Source organism: Capsicum annuum, chromosome 12 (genome assembly GCF_002878395.1).
Source record: "Capsicum annuum cultivar UCD-10X-F1 chromosome 12, UCD10Xv1.1, whole genome shotgun sequence".
Lineage (NCBI taxonomy): Eukaryota > Viridiplantae > Streptophyta > Magnoliopsida > Solanales > Solanaceae > Capsicum > Capsicum annuum.
This window is the reverse complement of record NC_061122.1, coordinates 227,108,860-227,127,951: the sequence shown is the minus strand read 5'-3', so window position 1 is coordinate 227,127,951 and position 19,092 is coordinate 227,108,860. Positions and strand designations below refer to the sequence as shown.

At 33.7% G+C, this 19,092-nt stretch overlaps 3 protein-coding genes across 4 annotated transcripts; all 3 read left to right on the top strand.

The window, feature by feature from the left end:
* Positions 1-4,010: 4,010 nt before the first annotated feature.
* On the top strand, positions 4,011-5,025 carry LOC107849904 (protein GLUTAMINE DUMPER 5). The gene has a single exon (XM_016694430.2). It carries the CDS (start codon positions 4,156-4,158, stop codon positions 4,639-4,641), a length of 486 nt encoding a protein of 161 aa, XP_016549916.1. The 5' UTR covers positions 4,011-4,155; the 3' UTR covers positions 4,642-5,025.
* Positions 5,026-8,438: 3,413 nt separating this feature from the next.
* Positions 8,439-9,438, top strand: LOC107851359 (protein GLUTAMINE DUMPER 1). The gene has a single exon (XM_016696343.2). It carries the CDS (start codon positions 8,614-8,616, stop codon positions 9,052-9,054), a length of 441 nt encoding a protein of 146 aa, XP_016551829.2. The 5' UTR covers positions 8,439-8,613; the 3' UTR covers positions 9,055-9,438.
* A 3,370-nt stretch (positions 9,439-12,808) lies between these two features.
* On the top strand, positions 12,809-18,485 carry LOC107851360 (transcription initiation factor TFIID subunit 10). 2 transcript variants are annotated; one of them, XM_016696345.2, is made up of 6 exons: positions 12,809-13,155; positions 13,378-13,442; positions 15,170-15,232; positions 17,233-17,290; positions 17,353-17,403; positions 18,109-18,485. In XM_016696345.2, the coding sequence occupies exons 1-6, from the start codon at positions 13,054-13,056 to the stop codon at positions 18,187-18,189; spliced, it is 420 nt and encodes a 139-aa protein (XP_016551831.1). In that variant the 5' UTR covers positions 12,809-13,053; the 3' UTR covers positions 18,190-18,485. The 2 variants fall into 2 exon arrangements, with proteins under 2 accessions (XP_016551831.1, XP_016551830.1); XM_016696344.2 differs by having other exon boundaries at positions 12,841-13,155; positions 17,350-17,403.
* Positions 18,486-19,092: the final 607 nt, after the last annotated feature.

The window sequence follows — 19,092 nt, the reverse complement described above, 5'->3', positions numbered from 1 at the left end:
TCAACTGTAATTCAGTATTTTGAGTGTTGCAATTAAGATTCTAAAGTTGTAATCGCATTCCCATTCTTATTGTTATAATGAAGAATTCGATTTGTCACATTAAGTTCTCACTAGTATTCAATATCTATATTGAAATCCCGACTAGTTCAAGTCTTGCCACTTAAGGTCCATTTAAGGGGAGAGAGTTCTCTACCATATATTTTTCCCCATATTCAGAACTCGAACTTGAGACCTTTAGTTTCTTAAGTGGAGACGAATCATATTCATTTCATCATAATCTTTCATAGAAAAAGTTGATGATGCATACAACTCATACACAACACATTAAAATCCTATTGCACAACCCAAAAAAGCAAATGAAAGTAGAAGTCCATTGACACAATGAATAAAGGCTGCTAAAATATTCTTGCTAGATTGTTGAAATTAGAGGTCGATCTCCTACCCCACCAAAAAACACCTAATAGTATTTACTTGCTGTTTTCACAACTTTATTTAGTGTTCAAAAAGAATTTTCCTTTTAAATATTATAATAATTAAAAAAAAAATTAGAAAGTGAGCAAACACTAGTTAGTGGTATATGATGAAATGAGGTTCAACAAAAGTAATAATAATAAGAGATTTTGGATATGGTAGTGAGTTTCCAAATCTAAAATAGTGTATGTCCTTTCATTCAAATGTACGGCCATTTCATCTACTTGTACTATAATCATTTGCTCATGGCAATCCTAAAGAAGGATTAGGATTATTGAAAGTAAAAAAGTGATAATTAAGATTGTTGGGATATCTCAAGAGATGTGATTATATCATCTGCTTTGAGTTATGTTGGCATGATTTTTCTTGTAAGGGTTGGTATTTTACTATTAAAGAAATCATATTCTTATACGTAGCTTTTCAACCTTTTCAGCTATTGATATGAGACTTATCAACAATATTTAACATCTCCCTCCCCCCGAACTAAATTCCATGCGGTTCATAACCACGATTCGTGAGTCTATTTTCAAGATTCACCGTGCATGTGTCATCCATATTATCTGAGTATTTTATGACAATCTAAGCCCGTAACTAGCTTCTTCTTGTATGTGTATGTCTCTAAGCTCATAAGGAGAAGTAAATCGAGCCCACGTAAAAGAGATGTGATGAGTTTCATATTTGTGGGTTCAAGGCTGAATGATCTCTTTAGTATTATTGAGCAATTCACTTTCAAGCTAGCGTTTCAGAATTGAATTAGGCCAAAAATCTATTTCATAACTATATATATATATATATATATATTGTATTTTATTATATCAACCACTTTGACCATGTTATTATCCTTGCAGGTTATAACCAATTAGTGTACGTTTAACTTCCAACAAAAAGTGGAAATAAATTTCCTTAAGTGAATATCATTTCACTTTCTTTCATTACATGCATGTCGAGCGAGTGAATTTCAAATATCACTTAATTTATATAACGAAATAATGATCACATACTTCGATAAATAAGAATATATTTTGAGAAGATAAATAATATGATGCAAATAAAAAGGATAATACTTATATTGAGGGGTTCAATAACTGCATACAAAAACTCTTGTACTCTATAACTTGAAGAATATTTTTGAAAACATTATCTACTCAAATGCACTATATCTTGTTCCTCTTTTTATTTTATTTTGTGCTAGTGATGAAACCATTTTTTCCACTTGCAACAATTTTAATGATGGGATAGGCCTCTTTTGTTCTTTTGGCATGCGTAATACATAATAAAGGACAACTCAAAAAAAAAAAAAAAGAAGTAATATGCCATCTATATACAACAAGAAAAATATATATATATATTCTTACATCAATGCATGTAATAAGAATTTAACTCAATTAATTAAGTATAGAAATATAAACAATATTTTCTTAATATAGAAGTGGCCTATTATGAAAATGAAAGTTATTCTCATTTGATTTTAAGAAAATGATGTCACAATGTTCATGACAAAATAAAAGGTTATCCTCATATGTATACTTCGACCAACATTTTAGGATGATTGAGTCCATCTTCTTACAATGAAAAGGCTTTCAGTTCCTTCTTCTTAAATTTGCAGACTCTCTCTTAATAATTTTAATACGAAAAAAAATTATAATTTATAATACAATCGATAAATTTTTACTTTTAAATTATACATAAATTTAAAAGTCATTTTTGAACAAGCAAAAGTGACAAAATAAAAAGTTATGATGAGACTAATTTAAAGATCAATAGTATTAAAATGAAAAAAAAAAAAAAAAACTAATGCTACATGGATATATATGAAAGAGAATGGAATCAAATCCTAATGCAAAAAAAAATAAAAAAAATAAAAAAAAAATACAATCATTTTTTTTGTTGTTGTTGCTTTACCCACCAATCCAATTATTTATTTCTTGTTTGCTTAATGATTGAAAAAGAGAAAAATCTAAGTGCTTTTTTCCTGTAGCTTAGATGTGGACTTAAGTGTTACACCTGAGCTCATAACTAGGCCCCAATAGATATAAGATTCATCATACATAAGGGGTCTTTATAAATATAATCGATCGAATTTACTGTTTACTTTTCTTAATCGATTTTGATTGAATTAAAAGAAGCAGTTGTAACTTTGTTCGTATCTGGGAAAAGAGTAAGAGTTGATGAAACTCCACTATTTATTTTTCTTGATCGACTCTGATTAAGCTGAAAGCAACAATTCTAACTTCATTCGAGTTCGGTGAAGGACTAGTAAGAGCTGATAGAAAGCATAAAGTTTGTTGCAGCAGAGCCAGAAATTTCACCAAGGATGTTCAATCATTACATTAGCAAAAAAATTTTTTTTTACGAATGGTGCATTGAAAATTTTAAAATCAAACTACATAATACTAATAATCATTTTTTCATGAATAAATGTATCAAAAATTTAAAATCAAACCACATAATATTTAGCTTTAGTGTTCATGTTTAATTTAATACGAAGTAAAGCGATAAGTAAAGAAAGAAAAAGAAAAAAAATCAGTTTTATGCTTCAAGCTTTCGTCAACCTATGGTGACGACAATAATAACAACTTTCATGAAGAGCAGAATTAAATGAGGTCTTTTAAAAAAAGAAAATTCTATATAAAGAAGTTCTTCTAAATAGAAGAAAAAAACCTTTTAGCCCGCAAGGGATCGAACCCACGCACTAAAGGAGAATCGTCCATTCCCTACGCACTTACCACCACTAAGCTAGAGCAACTGCATGTGTCAAAATTGTTCATATTGTATATTTAAGCCTTTAAAGCAGCATTTCATGTACTTATATTGTATAATTTTTCGGCGAAGGGTGTTCATTAACCACCTTTGCTACAACGTAGTTCCGCCCCTGATCTGTTGTATGTATAGATTAATGCACTAGTTATATATATGATTATATACATATTGTACGTGAGTCATGCATATTATGTATTTATCGACTATTTTAATTTTTTTTATGTGTTTGAGTAGACAACTATTTGAATTAATTCTTCAACTATCAAGAGTTCCATCCCAGGCTTTCCCATGTATACTTTTAACTCAGTACTTTCGAAAATATAAAAGCAAGGTTCAAATCATAATATTCTAATTTCTAACAAGTATTCTAATCATAGTTATACTATCAAATTACCTGAAGTATACGCATAATACATTGATAGAAATCTTAATTTGGTTTAAATAAGTTGAGTTCGTAAGTCGTAAATATCGTAATTTTGAAAATGCATAAGTTATCTAGATGTACATTTTCAAAATTAAAATATTTTGTGAGACGGATTCATATCAGGTTAAAATGTTTAGATAGTCACAATAAAAATTCAACCAATGGAAGTCAAGTTAAACTATCTAATATCTATCTATGAATGTACATTCTTATTATAATTGCAAACTTTTGAATTTAAAATGGGAATTCTTTTATATAACTATATGCTGCATGAATGATAAAGATTATTAAAAAAAAAGAATTACTTATTCCTACTTAAAAGTTTATATAATTTCTCTTAAAAATTGTTTGATCCCCCATTAACAATTTATTCCATTCATAAAACCTTTATTATAAATACACATACACCTAACTTCACTTCTCATCAAAGCCAAGTAGAAAAAAGCAATTTAGTTCCAAAATTACCCTTCTCCATAAATTTTATTCCAAATTTATACAAAATGAGAACTGTAAGTACCTTTGTTACCGGAAGAACTCCATTGTCGCCGGCGGAAAGTATTCAGAGATCCACGTGGCATTCTCCGGCGCCGTATTTATTCATCGGTCTTTCAGCAATGCTAGGGTTAATAGCATTTGCGCTATTAACCCTAGCTTATTCTTGCTGGAGAAACTCCGGCGAGAACGGAGGAGACGCCGGTGATGTGGAATCCGGCGGCGCCGGGGAGAAAAATGCCGGAGATGTGTTGAAGTTGGAGACAGATTTAGAAGAGAAAATTGTAGTGATAATGGCGGGAGATTTGAATCCGAGTTATTTCGCTACGCCTGTTTGGATGAATATTTGTAAGTTTGGTGATGAAAATGGGAAAGTTGAGAAGAAATCGGAAATGGAAAGAGGAGAATTAAGTGATGAGAAGGTGAAAGAAGAAGTAATTAGGGACCAAAATCATGAGGAAAGTCATTGTGCTCGAAACAATATCTGTATTTGAGTCTGACTAATTTGAAAAATTCGTACTGTAGGATTCACTGGACGAGATTGAACAAGACTAATTTGAATTCGAATTATAGGATTCACTCGAGGAGATTGAACCAGACTAATTTGAATTCATATTACGTAGAATTCACTCAAGGAAATTGAATTCTACATGTTTGAAATTGAGACTCTGATCAAACAACAAGCAGCTTCGCAATATTGTTTGAGGAATGTTTTTACCTTTTTAACTTTATTTTTTAATATTTAAAAATCCTACTTTTAGTTTGGATTTTCAGTTTTGACATTCCGGAGAATGTAAGTTTTGTTTGAGATAAGAATAGTAGCGAGTTTAAGTTTTTTACATTTTTATAAGCTTTTATATTCGAGTTTTCTAAAGTACTGTTAACATAATATGTGGAATTTGAAATATTGAAAATAAAATATAATGCGGCTATGACAGGTAAAGAAAATTTGGTAGTACAAAAATTACTCATATTGATAATGTATTACTTAAACATTGTGAGAATTTCTTCTTTTCATGTAATTTGTATATTTTTATATATGTGGAATCTGAAATGTTGGTTTTGTCCAATGCACAAAATATTTTTAAATTTAGGATTTAGCTCAAACTTTCTATGATGTGTAAACTCGAGCAATTATGGGACTAAAATTAGATTAATAAAAAGCGTCCAATAATTCTATACTCTTTTCACAAAGCTACGTACTATAACGTAGTGCTACCACCATTAAAGGATGTAGTTGTTCTTCCCTTAATCAAAGATCTCAGATTCGAGTCTTGGTATGAAAAAATTCTTGGTAGAGAGCGTTATTCCCGAATGACACCCTACCCGGCGCGAATTCGGATTAATTGAGCTCCAATGCGGGTACTGAATACTGAATAGAAAACCAAAAAAAAAAAAAAAAAAACGTAGTCCTACCATTTGTCAATTTTGTTCTTTAAATTGCATTTGAAATGATTTTTTTTTTCCTTGCATTTCTTATTTATGCTAGAGCTTCGATTAATACGGATTTACATTGTATAAGGATCTATCAAAATTATTTTTATTCTTTAAGCTCGAACTTGAAACTTTGATTTTTCAAAATAATTTTTTAGCTTCATAATATTATAAATGAATAAGGTTTGTGTATACATTATCTTCCCCGAAGCCACTTGTGTAACTATACTCTATTTGTCATTGTAATAGTTATATTACTGTATTAGTAGATATCACTACAATCCTAATGACTGAAATGAATAGTTTAATTTTAAATAGACCTAAATATTCAACATCAAAAGAATACCACAAACTCCTACACTTTTTCATTTTCAAGGATTTTAAATAATTAAAATTAAATTAATTTTGGTTGTGAAAACATTCAATTTGGGAACATATTAATTAGGTCTTTTGATATTTTATGTCATCATCCACCTTGAAGAAAGTGTCTAAAAGATTTAAAATACAATTATCAATTCGAACTCTTCCACTTACAAAATAAAATTTAATTATGCGAGAACCTCTTTAATCCATTTGGATAGTAGAATCGATTGGAAAGGACACACAAAGAAAAAGTAAATCTTTTTCTTAATAATCGTGTGATATTTGGTATATTTATTAATTAATTCAACTAATTTAAATTCATATCAAATAAAATCTATTAATAACAAGAATAGTTCTATATCAAAAATTTTAGTTTATTTTTAATATTCAAATTTAAAAATTTTAATAAAAAATAGGAAAAATACTTTGTTTCCACTCCGAACTATACACGAAATTACTGAACACACCCGAACTTTAGAAGGGTCCTATTACCCTCTAGACTAATTAAAATCGTATTCTTTGCAACCTTAGTACCTATGTGGCACATACGTGTGTCTACGTGGACCTTCAGTGTGTTGATTCACTGATGTGCCACGTAGGCACCAAGATTGAAAAAAAAAATGATTTTAATTAGTAAAGGGGTAATAGGACCCTCCTAAATTTCGGGTGTATCTCAACAATTTTATGTATAATTCAAGGTGGAAACTGAGCATTTTCTCAAAAAAAAAAAATATAGAGATTTTATCTATCTCACCCCACTCGTGAGTGATATAAAGCAAATATCCTCCTCTACAACAAAAGTATGTTATAGTGCTATTTTATCTAATACTTTCTTAATTAGATGTGGCGAACCAAGAAGGGCTCCATATAGATTATCAAATATTCTCCAACCAATATATTAAAAAGCATATCAACCCACAAATAAATACTATATGAAGTTAGTGACGAGTTTCTTTTTCTCAAAAAGTATAATTTGTCCACTATGGAAATGAAAGTAATTCTTTTTTATATTAGAAAATGATTAATAGTTTGTATAATGTATAAAATTAAAAGAAATGAAAATTAACGAATAATAACTACCGATATGGGTTTTAGACTTTTAGTGTAGCGGTGGGTGCTCCACCCTTAATAGAGGTATCGGGTTCAAGCATTGACTATGAAAAACGTATTGTTGGAAGTGTCATATAATGCGCGATCCGAATTAACATAGGGCATAGGCTGCAACTACACTGTACCGAAACGGTTAAATCTTCATTTGACATTTACATTAATTTAATAAATCTATAATGCATATTTTTTCACATAATAATAGTGAAATATTATAGTTTGGTGAATTTTTATCAAGTTAGCAAAATTATCTCCAATCATAATAGAGGTCTCAATTTCGAAATCCCTATGCTGAGATAGCAAGGGATTGGCTTTCTAGGTTGAGTTCGTCGGATAAGCTTTTCAAGTGTGGTTTACCTTTCATATATAGGTTTGTGAGCTATTACACATAGGAGCGGAATTTTCTCTGCCCTCACAGCTTAAAGGATAGCGACTACGGATTTCCCCGTCATGAAAAACATTAATACATAAAACGAAACAAAAACATATATTACTAAATACTACTACTTAATAGTTGTTGAATTATATTCATATCAAGTCTAGATTGTTATTATTTCAAATGAATGGTTAGTGCATAATACTAATTACATTAAATGACCAACAAAAAAAAATACTAATATATATCATCTCCAAGCTTAGTTGATAAGTATGAGATAATGATATTTTAGTTCATGAAGAATTACTAATGATAAGATCACTTTATACACCACTAATGGCATTTTTAATTCTCTTCTTTTCATAAGCTTTGAGTATTTTTTCCACTTAGCACCATTAGTAACTCAAACAAAAGATCGTTTATTTAATTTTATTATTGAAACAATGCCGTAAAATGAATGAGATTTTTTCATCTTTTATTAGAAATTTCGAGTTAAAACTCTAACTAAAGAGATTTATAATAAGAAATATTTTATTTTTAATGTATCATATATTAGAGATGGAGCCACCCAAAGTAAAGGGCTCAAATGATACCCTTCCGTCCAAAAATGGGACGAAGGAAGTATTTATATATATTACGAGCTAAAAATAATAATTTGCATGGTAAATACAAGTGTTAAATTCCTTTGAGTGGATGTGTGAAATGCTCTTGGTGTAACGAGTAAAGTTACTCTAGATAACTAGTTGCTCTAATAATAAGCTTTGGACCATTTCCTTTTTTCTTGAGCCGAGAGTCGATTTAAAGCAACCTCTCTACTTGAAGGAGAGCCTTGGGTAATTGATAAAATTGATGTCATGTGACCAGAAAGTAATGAGTTGAAGTCTTAGAAAACAAATTCTAACAAAAATACAATGTAAGATTGCGTACAGGTACAATACATGCATGCAGTGAAGCCCTTCTACGAACGGTAGCTTTAGTTTAGTGTAATGCCCTTTTAAAATTATACATGATTCCCCATTATCACTTCACCTTTCTCCTTTTTAACCACTTTTTCCTCTCCCTTCTCTATTCCTCCACTACAATAAATACACTCATCTACCATCTTTGCACAATTGCACTTCTCAAAACTCAACCTAACCAAAACATTAATTTTCCATTTCCTTTCTTCACAAAAACAAACACAAAAATGCGAAGTATAAGTACCTTCACTGCATCTTCTCCATCAACTTCACCCTCGACAATCATTCAAAAATCACCATGGCATTCACCGGCGCCGTATCTCTTCGCCGGCGTAGCTGCCATGTTAGTTTTAATAACGTTTGCTCTGGTAATCTTAGCTTGTTCTTACTGGAAACGCTCCGGTTATCCAACAAGAGAAAGTACCGATACTGAATCGGCCGGGGCTGCTGGTGAGGAATATGCCGAAGATGTGTTGAAGTCCGAGAAGATTTTTGAAGAGAGAGTTGTTGTGATAATGGCGGGAGATTTGAATCCAAGCTTTTTGGCTACGCCTAGTTGTAGTAGAGGGAGTTCTTTTGGTGTTGGTGATAAAATTGAGAAGAAATTGGAGGAAAGTGAAAAAGTGGATGATGAAAAGATGCAAGAGCAAGTAAGCTCCGTGCATTAAAGCTACCTACCTCTATACCCGGTTTTCTTGAAAACGGTCTTTCTAGCAGAAATATAAGGTAAATCTGCGTACAATACATTCTTGCGGCGAGCCCTTTCAAGACCCTAAAAAGGAGCTTTAGTGCATTGGATTGTTCTTTTTCTATGTGCGGTCATTGCCTTGCAGATGCGAGAGCTGTTTTCACGACTTAAACTTGCGACCTGAAACAACTGATTACCTTGAGGCCGAAATAACTTTACCAATTACGTGAAGAGCATTTTCCTAAATTTTTTTTTCTTGTTAATTCTCCATTATGGTTGAGTTTTCAATTTTGAAATCCGGGAAATTGTACTAAATTTTTGTTGAGATGAGAAATGAGTCATAAGATTTTTCATTTTCTAGTAATATGCGTTTTTGTGATGTTGTTGGAGTTTAAGTTTTGTGCACTATAAGTATATAAAATATTCTATACGAGGATATTTAATTTTTTATCTAAAAATTGAAAAAGAAAAAGTTGGTTAACCTACAATAGCAGATCAAATTTATCTAATAGGGTAGAATATTTCGTACATATTGACAATACAAAAAATTTAATTTTTTAAAAATTTATTAAAATTGTTACTCTCTTTATTTTATATTAGTTGTCAGACCTTTTGAACTGACACGTTTCAATTAGAAATTTAAAATATTGAATTTCAAAAAATTTAAGTGTTCAGTTGACAAAATGGAGAGTGTGGAATGCACGTCTACAAAGTTCTAGATTATCATGGGAGTTCGAATTTCAATTATGTGAAAAGATATTTTATTTTGTAACTCAAAAGAAAGATATTGCTTTACATTTATTATCCAGAGTCATTTATCAAATAATAATATAATGTATTTTACTCTCCTATCATAAAGAAGAATAAAGTGATTAGGAGTATATCTGCGTGGATTTTAATGGCGTTTGGCCCAAAAATAAATTAATCATGTCATTATTCTCCTGATGTTTTTTTGGATGGTGGATATAATAACAATGGAAAGAAAAGAAAAATCATAAATGGCCATAATTTTTTGTAATTATGAAATGTAGCGTCAGGGGCGGACCTACATAGTGGCGAATTCCCTCGGTAAAAAATTACATTGTATATATAAGGTAGAAAATCTATATTTATGTACATATATTAATTTTGAAGCACCTGAGATAAGGTTGTTGGATAGCTTAGTGGTACAATCTCCACTTCTTGAGGTGCTACTTCAGGCTTGGTCGCGGGTTCACGATCCCCATTAGGCTGCTTTTTTAAAAAAAGTAAACTGAAACAGAACAAAAAAGAAGAAGCCTATAACTATTGAAAAAACACTACATACCTCACCTGCTATATAAAAAAAAAAAAAAACTTTAAAATAAGTTAAAATATAAGTTTAAGCCTAAAAAAAAAAAAAATTTAAAATAAGTTAAAATATAAGTTTAAGTATTTTATATTTATAGACTATATACTATTACGTCCCTTGAAATTATATTTTGTTGGCTTATTCACACATTTATATTTTTATTTTTTGAACTCCCTGAAGAAAATTTCTGGATCTGGCACTGATAATCGTAATTGTAGCAAGCGAAAGAGATGTATCAATTGTATAAGTTGTATCATATAAATATTAATTGTATCAACAAAAGAGATGTATTCATGTGATGAGTATCAGATAAATACCAATTATATTAGCTAAAAAACACAAAAAGATGTATCAACTCACATTTGGAAGAGTTAATTTAGTTTTGTACCACTTGGCTCCGCCTTCATTTACAAGGATTTCTAAATTTTGCTGGTGGGATTACATTAAATATGTCAGATGAGACTCTTCAGGAGTTGACGGAAATCTAACATATTTGTAAATACTAAACATGTTATTTGATTGAGTAACCGTAAGATATAATAACGAGTTGATGCGATTACACTAGATATGTTATTTATTGTCTCATTATGTACTTTTTTTTTTTCGAAAACCTATAGTATTTCTATTTTCCGCCGAGCCAAATAGAGATGAAAAAATTACTCCCTCCACTTAAAAAAGAATGAACTAATTTGACGTAGGACGAAATTTAAAAAAATAAATAAGACATTTGAATTTTGTGGTCCTAAATTAAAGTTATGTCAAATGTATCAGAATATTTTTCTCTCCATTCCATTTTACTTGCCTTTTTTAACTTGGCATACCCATTAAGAAATATTAATTAAAAGTATATTTTACAAAATTAATCCTATTAATGATTTTGGCGAAACTTCACGAGCGGTCCCAACGGCCTATAGAGTGGATCGAGTTGCTTTGGCAAAGCCGGTGGAGCCATTTTTTAAGTCAAATGGGAGAAACAACAAGTATTGCGGGATGTTTTGCACTTTCGGTGGGTGTTAGCCCAGGGTTCGGGGGTGGACCGGGGCTTCAGGGGTGATTTTGCGCGATACTTCTCGAGCGATTCACCATCGGCCTATAGAGTGTATCTGGTTACATTAGTGGGACCAGTGGGGCCATTTTTCAAGTCAAACGGGTAAAACGACAAAAAATGAGCATTTTATGCGACTTTCGGTGGGTGTTAGCCCACGGTTCGGGGATGGGCTCGAGCTCGGAGCATGATTTTAGGCGAATTTTATCGGGTGGTCCCATGACGACTTATTGAATGGATCTGGTTACTTTGGCGGGGCCTGTGGATCCATTTTCCAAGTCAAACGGCGCGAAACAGTAGGAATTGTGGTTTTTTTAGTCTTTTGGTAGGTATTAGCCGACGGTTCGACGGGTGAACCCAGGCTCTAACTGTGATATTGGACGAAACTTCTCGGGTGGTCCCCGACGGCCTAAAGAGTGAATTTGCTTGCTTTGGTGGGGTTGGTGGAGCCATTTTTCAAGTTAAACGAGTGAACTGGCAGGAATTACAGATTTTTTACAACTTTTGGTGAGCGTTAGCCATGGTTTGGGGTGTGTGATCGGGCTTCGGGCGTTATTTAGGGTGTTCTCGGGCGGTCCCTCAGTAGCCTATTGAGTGGATTTGATTGTTTTGGCGTGGATGATGGACCCATTTTTCAAGTCAAACAGTCGAAACTGCAGGAATTGCGTATTTTTTGCAACTTGCGATGCGTGTTAGCTCATAGTTTGAGGGGTGGGCCCAGGCTCCCGACATGATTTTGGGTGAAACTACTCGAGCGATTCTCCCGACTGCCTATAGAGTGGATTTGGTTGATTTGACGGTGTCGGTGGAGTTATTTTCCAAGTCAAACAGGTGAACATCAGGAATTGCAGATTTTTTACAATTTCGATGGTGTTAGTCCACGGTTCGGGAGTGGGCTCGGGCTCCTTGTATGACTTTGAACAAAACTTCACGAACGGTCCCCCAACGACCTATTGAGTGGATCTTGTTGCTTTGGCGGAGCCCATGAAACTATTTTTCAAGTCAAACGGACGAAACAACAGGAATTACGAAGTTTTTTTTATTTTCGATGGGTATTAATCCAAGGTTTGGGGGTTACCCGGACTTTAAGCGTGATATTGGATCAAACTTCTCGGGCGGTTCTCTGGGAACCAACTGAGTGTATCTGGTTTCTTTGATGGGATCAATGGAGCTATTTTCCAAGTCAAACGGACAAAATGACAGAAATTATGGTATTTTTGACGACTTTCAATGGGTGTTGTTAACCCATGGTTAGAGAGTGGGCTCGAACTTTGGGTGTGATTTTGGGCAAAACTTTTCGAGCTATCCCCCGATGAAATGAAATAAAGGATAATAATCTTGTAATCTTAAAGATATCTTATGAAAAATTAAAATTAAATTATTACTGAAAAAGAGAAAATATCATTCATTTTGAAACTTACTAAAATGCAAAGTGATCATTTTTTTAAAAATGTACGGAGTAAATTATTTTTCTTCAATTTCTCTTTAATTTTCCTTTCTTCCTTCTAATTCCTCCTCAAAGTTAAACATATAAATACTTCCACCATAAATTTCCGTCCGGCGAAGTTGAAACTCCGACCACCGCCCATCCGCCGGCGGCGAAGATGAACCAAAGTAATCAAGGTCAACAAACAAGTGAAGGAAGACACGAAGATGATGCTGCACTCGCCGATTTCCTTGCTTCCTTAATGGACTATACTCCTACTGTAAGCTAATCTATTTCTATTTTTCCTAAGAAAAAGTTTTAGGGTTGGGGAAATTGGGGATTACAAGGCAGGGAAATTGGGGAATCGAACTCACGCCAATAAGGTGAAAATTTAGATAGCCAATCAACTGAGCCACTAAGACTTTTATCGTCGTAAAATTTTAATTAGGTGTATAATTTTATGATGTGTTTGTGAGTGTTAAAGTTTTTTTTTTTTTATCAGATTCCTGATGAATTGGTGGAGCATTACTTGGGTAAAAGTGGATTTCAATGTCCCGACGTTAGATTGTATGTATACTATTCACATTCTTCTGTTGATGTTTCTTTAATTCAACTCTTTTAATTGCAAGTTAAAATTGCATAGAAAATCGAGTGAACGTTCAAAAATACACCTAAAGTATCCCCTTTTTTCGAGTTTCGTAACTGAACTATTGGGTAGGAAAAGCAATTGTTCACTATCGTTCAGGTAGGAAAAGGATGAACTGATATTTGAAGTGTGTTTTGATAAATCGTTGGTGATAGTTAGTTAGGGTATCAAAAACAACAAAACAACAACAACATACCTAGTGTAGTCCCACAAAATGCGGTTTGGGAGGGTAGTGTGTACGTAGACCTTACCTCTACCTCAGAGATGAGGTAAGTAAGAGGTTGATCCGGTAGACCCCCGACTCAAGACAGTACAATAGACAATAGATAGTAACAAGTTAGTTCAAGTATGAAACTCAAAAAGAAATGAGACACTTTAGGTGTGTTTTTTAACCATTAACTCTAGAAAAATTGTTTGGATTGATCAAAAGGAAGATAAGGAAACCATCATTGTATGATTCTAGTGGGCGTATGGTGAACTTTTTTTTACTAGGTTTATTCTATCCTTTTTTTTATACCGAGACATTTGTCTGGAGCCAAACCCTTAGGATCAACTGCAGTCTCCGAAACTCGGATATGATTGACGTACCTCTTTATCGTACCCTTCTTAAGTACTAAGCTTAGTTAGCTTGGCATAGCACTCGAACTTGTGACTAAGCCTTATCTCTCAACTTTGCCAAGTGAGCTCAACACTGGGAGCCAAAAGGGCGATACTGTATTACTTCAGCAAACAAGCAAATTGAGCAAAGGTGACCATATCATCCTGTACAACCCAACTTGGGAAGAAGTGCTCCCAAGATATTTCTTGAAAAAAATAGTAATGGAAAATTTAGCTAAATTATGTGCTAGTTTTGTTTAGATTTCTTGGAATATAAACAGTGTCTACATAATATGGAAACTCAAATGTCTTAACAAGCTATGTTGTTCGGACTGTCCGAAAATCTTGCTGTACCCGTGTCGGATCCCACTACCTTTGGAGGATCCGGCACGCATCAAGTGAGATTTTTGAAGAGCCCGTGCAACATAGTTGTCAAGTCACTTCTATCTCCCACGAGGTAGTAATTTTTTCCGAAATCATATCAATAACATTCTTTGCATCCGATAAAATGTTCACATTTGTTTAATCATTCCTGATTGCACATTCAAGAGCCATTTTATAGCAAGAGCGCTTCGGCAGTTGTGGCATCTTCTGAAAACTGGGTTGGGGACCTATGGACATGAATCAGTTTCCCAAGGCTATCCAAAGCTGCAGCACCAATACTTGCTCGTCTAGACCCCACCTTCAGACCTGCATCATTGAGCAATAATATACCATCTTCGTGGGTTGTTAGTGGAGCCGCAACGCAATACCCATTTTTAAAACAAGTAGATGAGCAAGTAGCTGAATGTGTTTGCACTCATAATAATCAAACAGTGACTAAGAGACAATATTCTCTGCTTTAAGTTCCGTCTTTGTTTTGAGTTTTTTTCCTGGTTTAGCAGTAATTATAGTAAAACTAATGTATATGTGAATTGGTTTGGTATTTGCTTTTTTAGTAGTTGTAAATTTTGATATTTTAGCATTTGATGTTTCTTTTGACAGTGATGCCCCGTTTATCTTTGATGTTTTATCTTAAATTATCCGTTTTAAACACTGTATTGTTATGCAGAATAAGGTTGGTGGCAGTTGCTACACAGAAGTTTATTGCAGATGTTGCCACTGATGCTCTCCAGTAAGTTTATTAATTATTTTTCTTGTTTTCCCCTCCTTATGTTAAGTAAGCTGCTAATTCTTCAGCGTAGTGCTCAATAATTGTCCCTTACTCTCAATTGTTCAATGCAATTGTTTTGCCGCCTTCCAAGTGTTTGCCGTTCTATGATACTTCCAATTGTTAAGTGTCCAAGTTTCCCCCCTCCCACCAAACCTTTAAAGTTTTTTTTAGTTTGGAGGAGGGCTTGTCCAGTACTGCAAAGGTGAATAATGTAGAAAATTTTGTTGGTGTTTTTAAGCGCATTTTGAATCGCAAGTTTTAGCGAAAAGGTTTGCAAATGGAAAATATATCTGTGTAAGCAAGAATTAATAACTATAGATACCAATTTTATGGCAAAGGAGTTGAAAAATTATGGTTAACTTAAGTATGTTTTGAATAACTCGTTTTAAATTTCTGTTCAAATGCAAAGATGCATTTTTAATGAAGTGTAGAATAGTAGAGGGTTGGGCCCATTACCACCAAGTTTCGAACGAGTGCCATTGCCCTCGGGGTTTACAGGTTATTTAAAAGAAAAGGACGCAATTTTAAGTTTCTAATTCTAGCTAACTTATTAGTTGTTTTATACTCCATTTCTAGCTTCTTATTCCTGATCTTTAAAAGAATTTTGTTCATAGAACTTTCTTAAAAATTAGTATGTCACCTATAATTATTGTTCTGTGTCTTCCTCATTAAGATTAGAAGACATGGGCTGAAAAGCACATACCAGGCGCATCCCTTAAAGCTTTGGTGCTTGCATTATACGCTGTCTAAGCAAGATAACGGTTCTAACAATACACTTAACTTTTGAGTTTAACCATGTCTCCGGCGAGCTTTTAACAACACTAGCCTTGTCCTGATTTTGTGTTAATTTTGGAGGAGATAAAAGTATCTGTTAGCCTAAAAGCTATGTTGCTTGGACTCTTCAAAAATGTCAGCAGGTGTGTGCCGGATTCGCCAAAGCTAGTGTAGTTTTGGAGAATCCGACACGGGTGCAGCATCAAAAGTGAAGAGTCCACGCAACTTAGCCTAAAAGTATTCTTAGCTAACTAGCTCCACAGAGGAAGATATTAAGTTTCTTCTGCATGATTAGAGCTCGCCCGTATTTGCAGCATCTGTCATCTTTTTGACCTAGTCTCTTCTTAATTGAAAATAAAATTTGCAGGAGCGAGTCACAGCGTGTATCTACCTTCTAGGCGTCTACCCTTTTTCTAATCTAGTTACTTCTCTCCAGCGCTAGGAATCTATTGAATTTTAATGGAGTTCTTTATGTTCTATTCAGAAGCTCCAGTACAAACTTTTAAGCAGTTAAAATACCATTCTCTCTCCATCCAATACCACCTATCTTTTTCTGTTCTTGTAGAATAATGTTAGTAAAATGTTAGCTTCTCCATTTCTAGTCTTGCAAGTTTCCTTAGATCCCATAGTATTCCGTGTAATTGTGGGTATTACTGCCCTTTGCTGGTTGGTAATGCAAAAGATTGGTGGGAACACTTCACACTGAGGGTTATCACCACACTATCTCTGGTTTCAGTAATTGATGGCGGATCCTCTACATACTTTGTAGTTAATATTCCAACAGAAATCTTTTCAATACCTCATTATTTTCTCTCATAGGGCTATGTCATAGGGTGACGTGTTCTCCATTGTTCAACATCCCGCATTTTTGTGTTTTAAGGAACCTACTGCATTGATCCACTTGGCTATATCCTCCCTCTCTCCTAATAAAAGCATCAAGGGAAAAGGAATCGGAATGGATCGCTCTTTGAGAAATTTCCAAATGAATAATTTCAACGTCCTCCTCTATAATACATGTTTTTTTGATGACAGTGGTTGAAGGAATGAAGACCAGGATGAAGGGATATTCCCATTTTTTGTTTTGAGACAAGAAATAGAGTTAAATGTTGAGAATTTCACATTTACTTGGTTTATGTTTCTGGAAAACTTAACTGTCAGATAACTTTTTTGTTTTTGTGGTGATGCAGGCATTGCAAGGCAAGGCAGTCAGCTGTGGTCAAGGATAAAAGAGATAAGCAGCAAAAGGTGCTTCACCTATTTCTCTTCTCATTTTCTTTATTTTTGTGGTTCTAACTCTGTTTTAGCAGGACAAACGCCTTATCTTGACGATGGATGATCTTTCAAAATCTTTACGAGAGGTAAGCATCAGATTCAAATCATTTTCTGCTGACCTATCAAAAAATTTTAAAAATATTCACCACTGTAGTTTCATCTTATTTACTCTGTAAGCCGTCTCCTGTATAATGCATTGTGACCAATAGTTCTTTGTTGAAGTGGTATACTCGTCTTTTCTTCTTTAAAAATGATTTTCTTAGTTAAAAAGTTGTATTTAGTGAGTACTCTGAGAGCTAGTGACGAGATGATCAAGAATAAGGATTAAGCTCCATGCATAAGCTGATTTTAGCAGAATCTGCTGGCTGAACACAGCCTTGACCTGGGATCTTTCCTCCGTGAGCTTGAGAAGTGATTCACATTGTATACGGTCATCTGTGTTTATGAAGTTCTCCGTCTAAATAAATCTCTGTCAACTTTACATTCTCGTCATTTAATATTTTCTTTTGATTAAGGCAAAGATTTCTTTTGGTGCGACCCAGCAGTATACAATAGGTACATAGAAGTAACCGTACATAAAAAATTATGATTCTCTAGAAAGAGCAACTAAATCATCTATATACTGGGACACTATGGATGCGCCAAAAATTGCTTAGAAGCAAAAGACATGCTCTATTGGGTATAAAAGCGTTTGTTTCCTCTCCAAAGATTGTCAGTGCTATTCTTTGCATATGATACTGTGTTCCAACTTGCTTACAATAGTTCCCTGCGACGTTTGATATGCATTGCAGTATGGTGTAAACGTCAAACATCAAGAATACTTTGCTGATAGCCCATCTGCTGGGTTAGATCCTGCTTCAAGAGAGGAATAATGTAATGCCGGCAATCAAATCTCTGCGATCACATTCATCTGATTGTTCGGGAGGTCATTGCCTTGTCATCCTCTTGATTTCTGAAAAGCTATATAGGTTCTGGGAGGATGCAACTCTTGATTACTATGTATCCATATACATCTGATTCACTTACCAATGTTAGCTGTAGTTTCCACCGTTGATAGATTGCTTGTTTTGAGATTCTTTCGTGGTATTAACAGGGCTGATGTCGACAACTGGTTCGGATGTTTAAATTTGCTTTGAACTGGTTGATGAATCTACTTTATTTTGCCTAATTGGGTTGGCCTTGCAAGCTATTTTTGTAGATCAGACGTCTTTGGTTGCGCCTCATTCTGCTCTTTCTTCTTATACTTGTTTTGTAGCTTGTTATATGGTAAAGTTTTGTTTTCAAAATACTCATTGAAATGTGTTGGCTGTAACTAATAAGTTTTCAGCTATGGTTTTAAGATGAATATATATAAAAAAATTTCTTTAATTTAACAATTTAAACATCTTCAGTATCGTAATTTCTTTCTTTCCTAAAAGAGAGTTTTTAGCAGAGCAAAACCTATTTTTACTTTGATGTTTTTTGACATATGCTTAAATGTAAATTTTGAAAAATTGATAGCGCTAATAGACGGAAAGACAGTATGATGCACTAAAGCTTCCGCTATGCCTCATGCTAGCAGAGTTTGATGCACACACTTGAGTGTGTGTGTGAGGGGGGCTAACCACCCGCCCTAGTTTTAACAAGTCGTGCAATGATTTGATCGATGCACACACTTGAGTGTGTGTGTGTGAGGGGGGTTAACCACCCGCCCTAGTTTTAACAAGTCGTGCAATGATTTGATCGATGAATATTCGATTCTTTCTTCAATGTTGAATCGATTCATACATACTTCA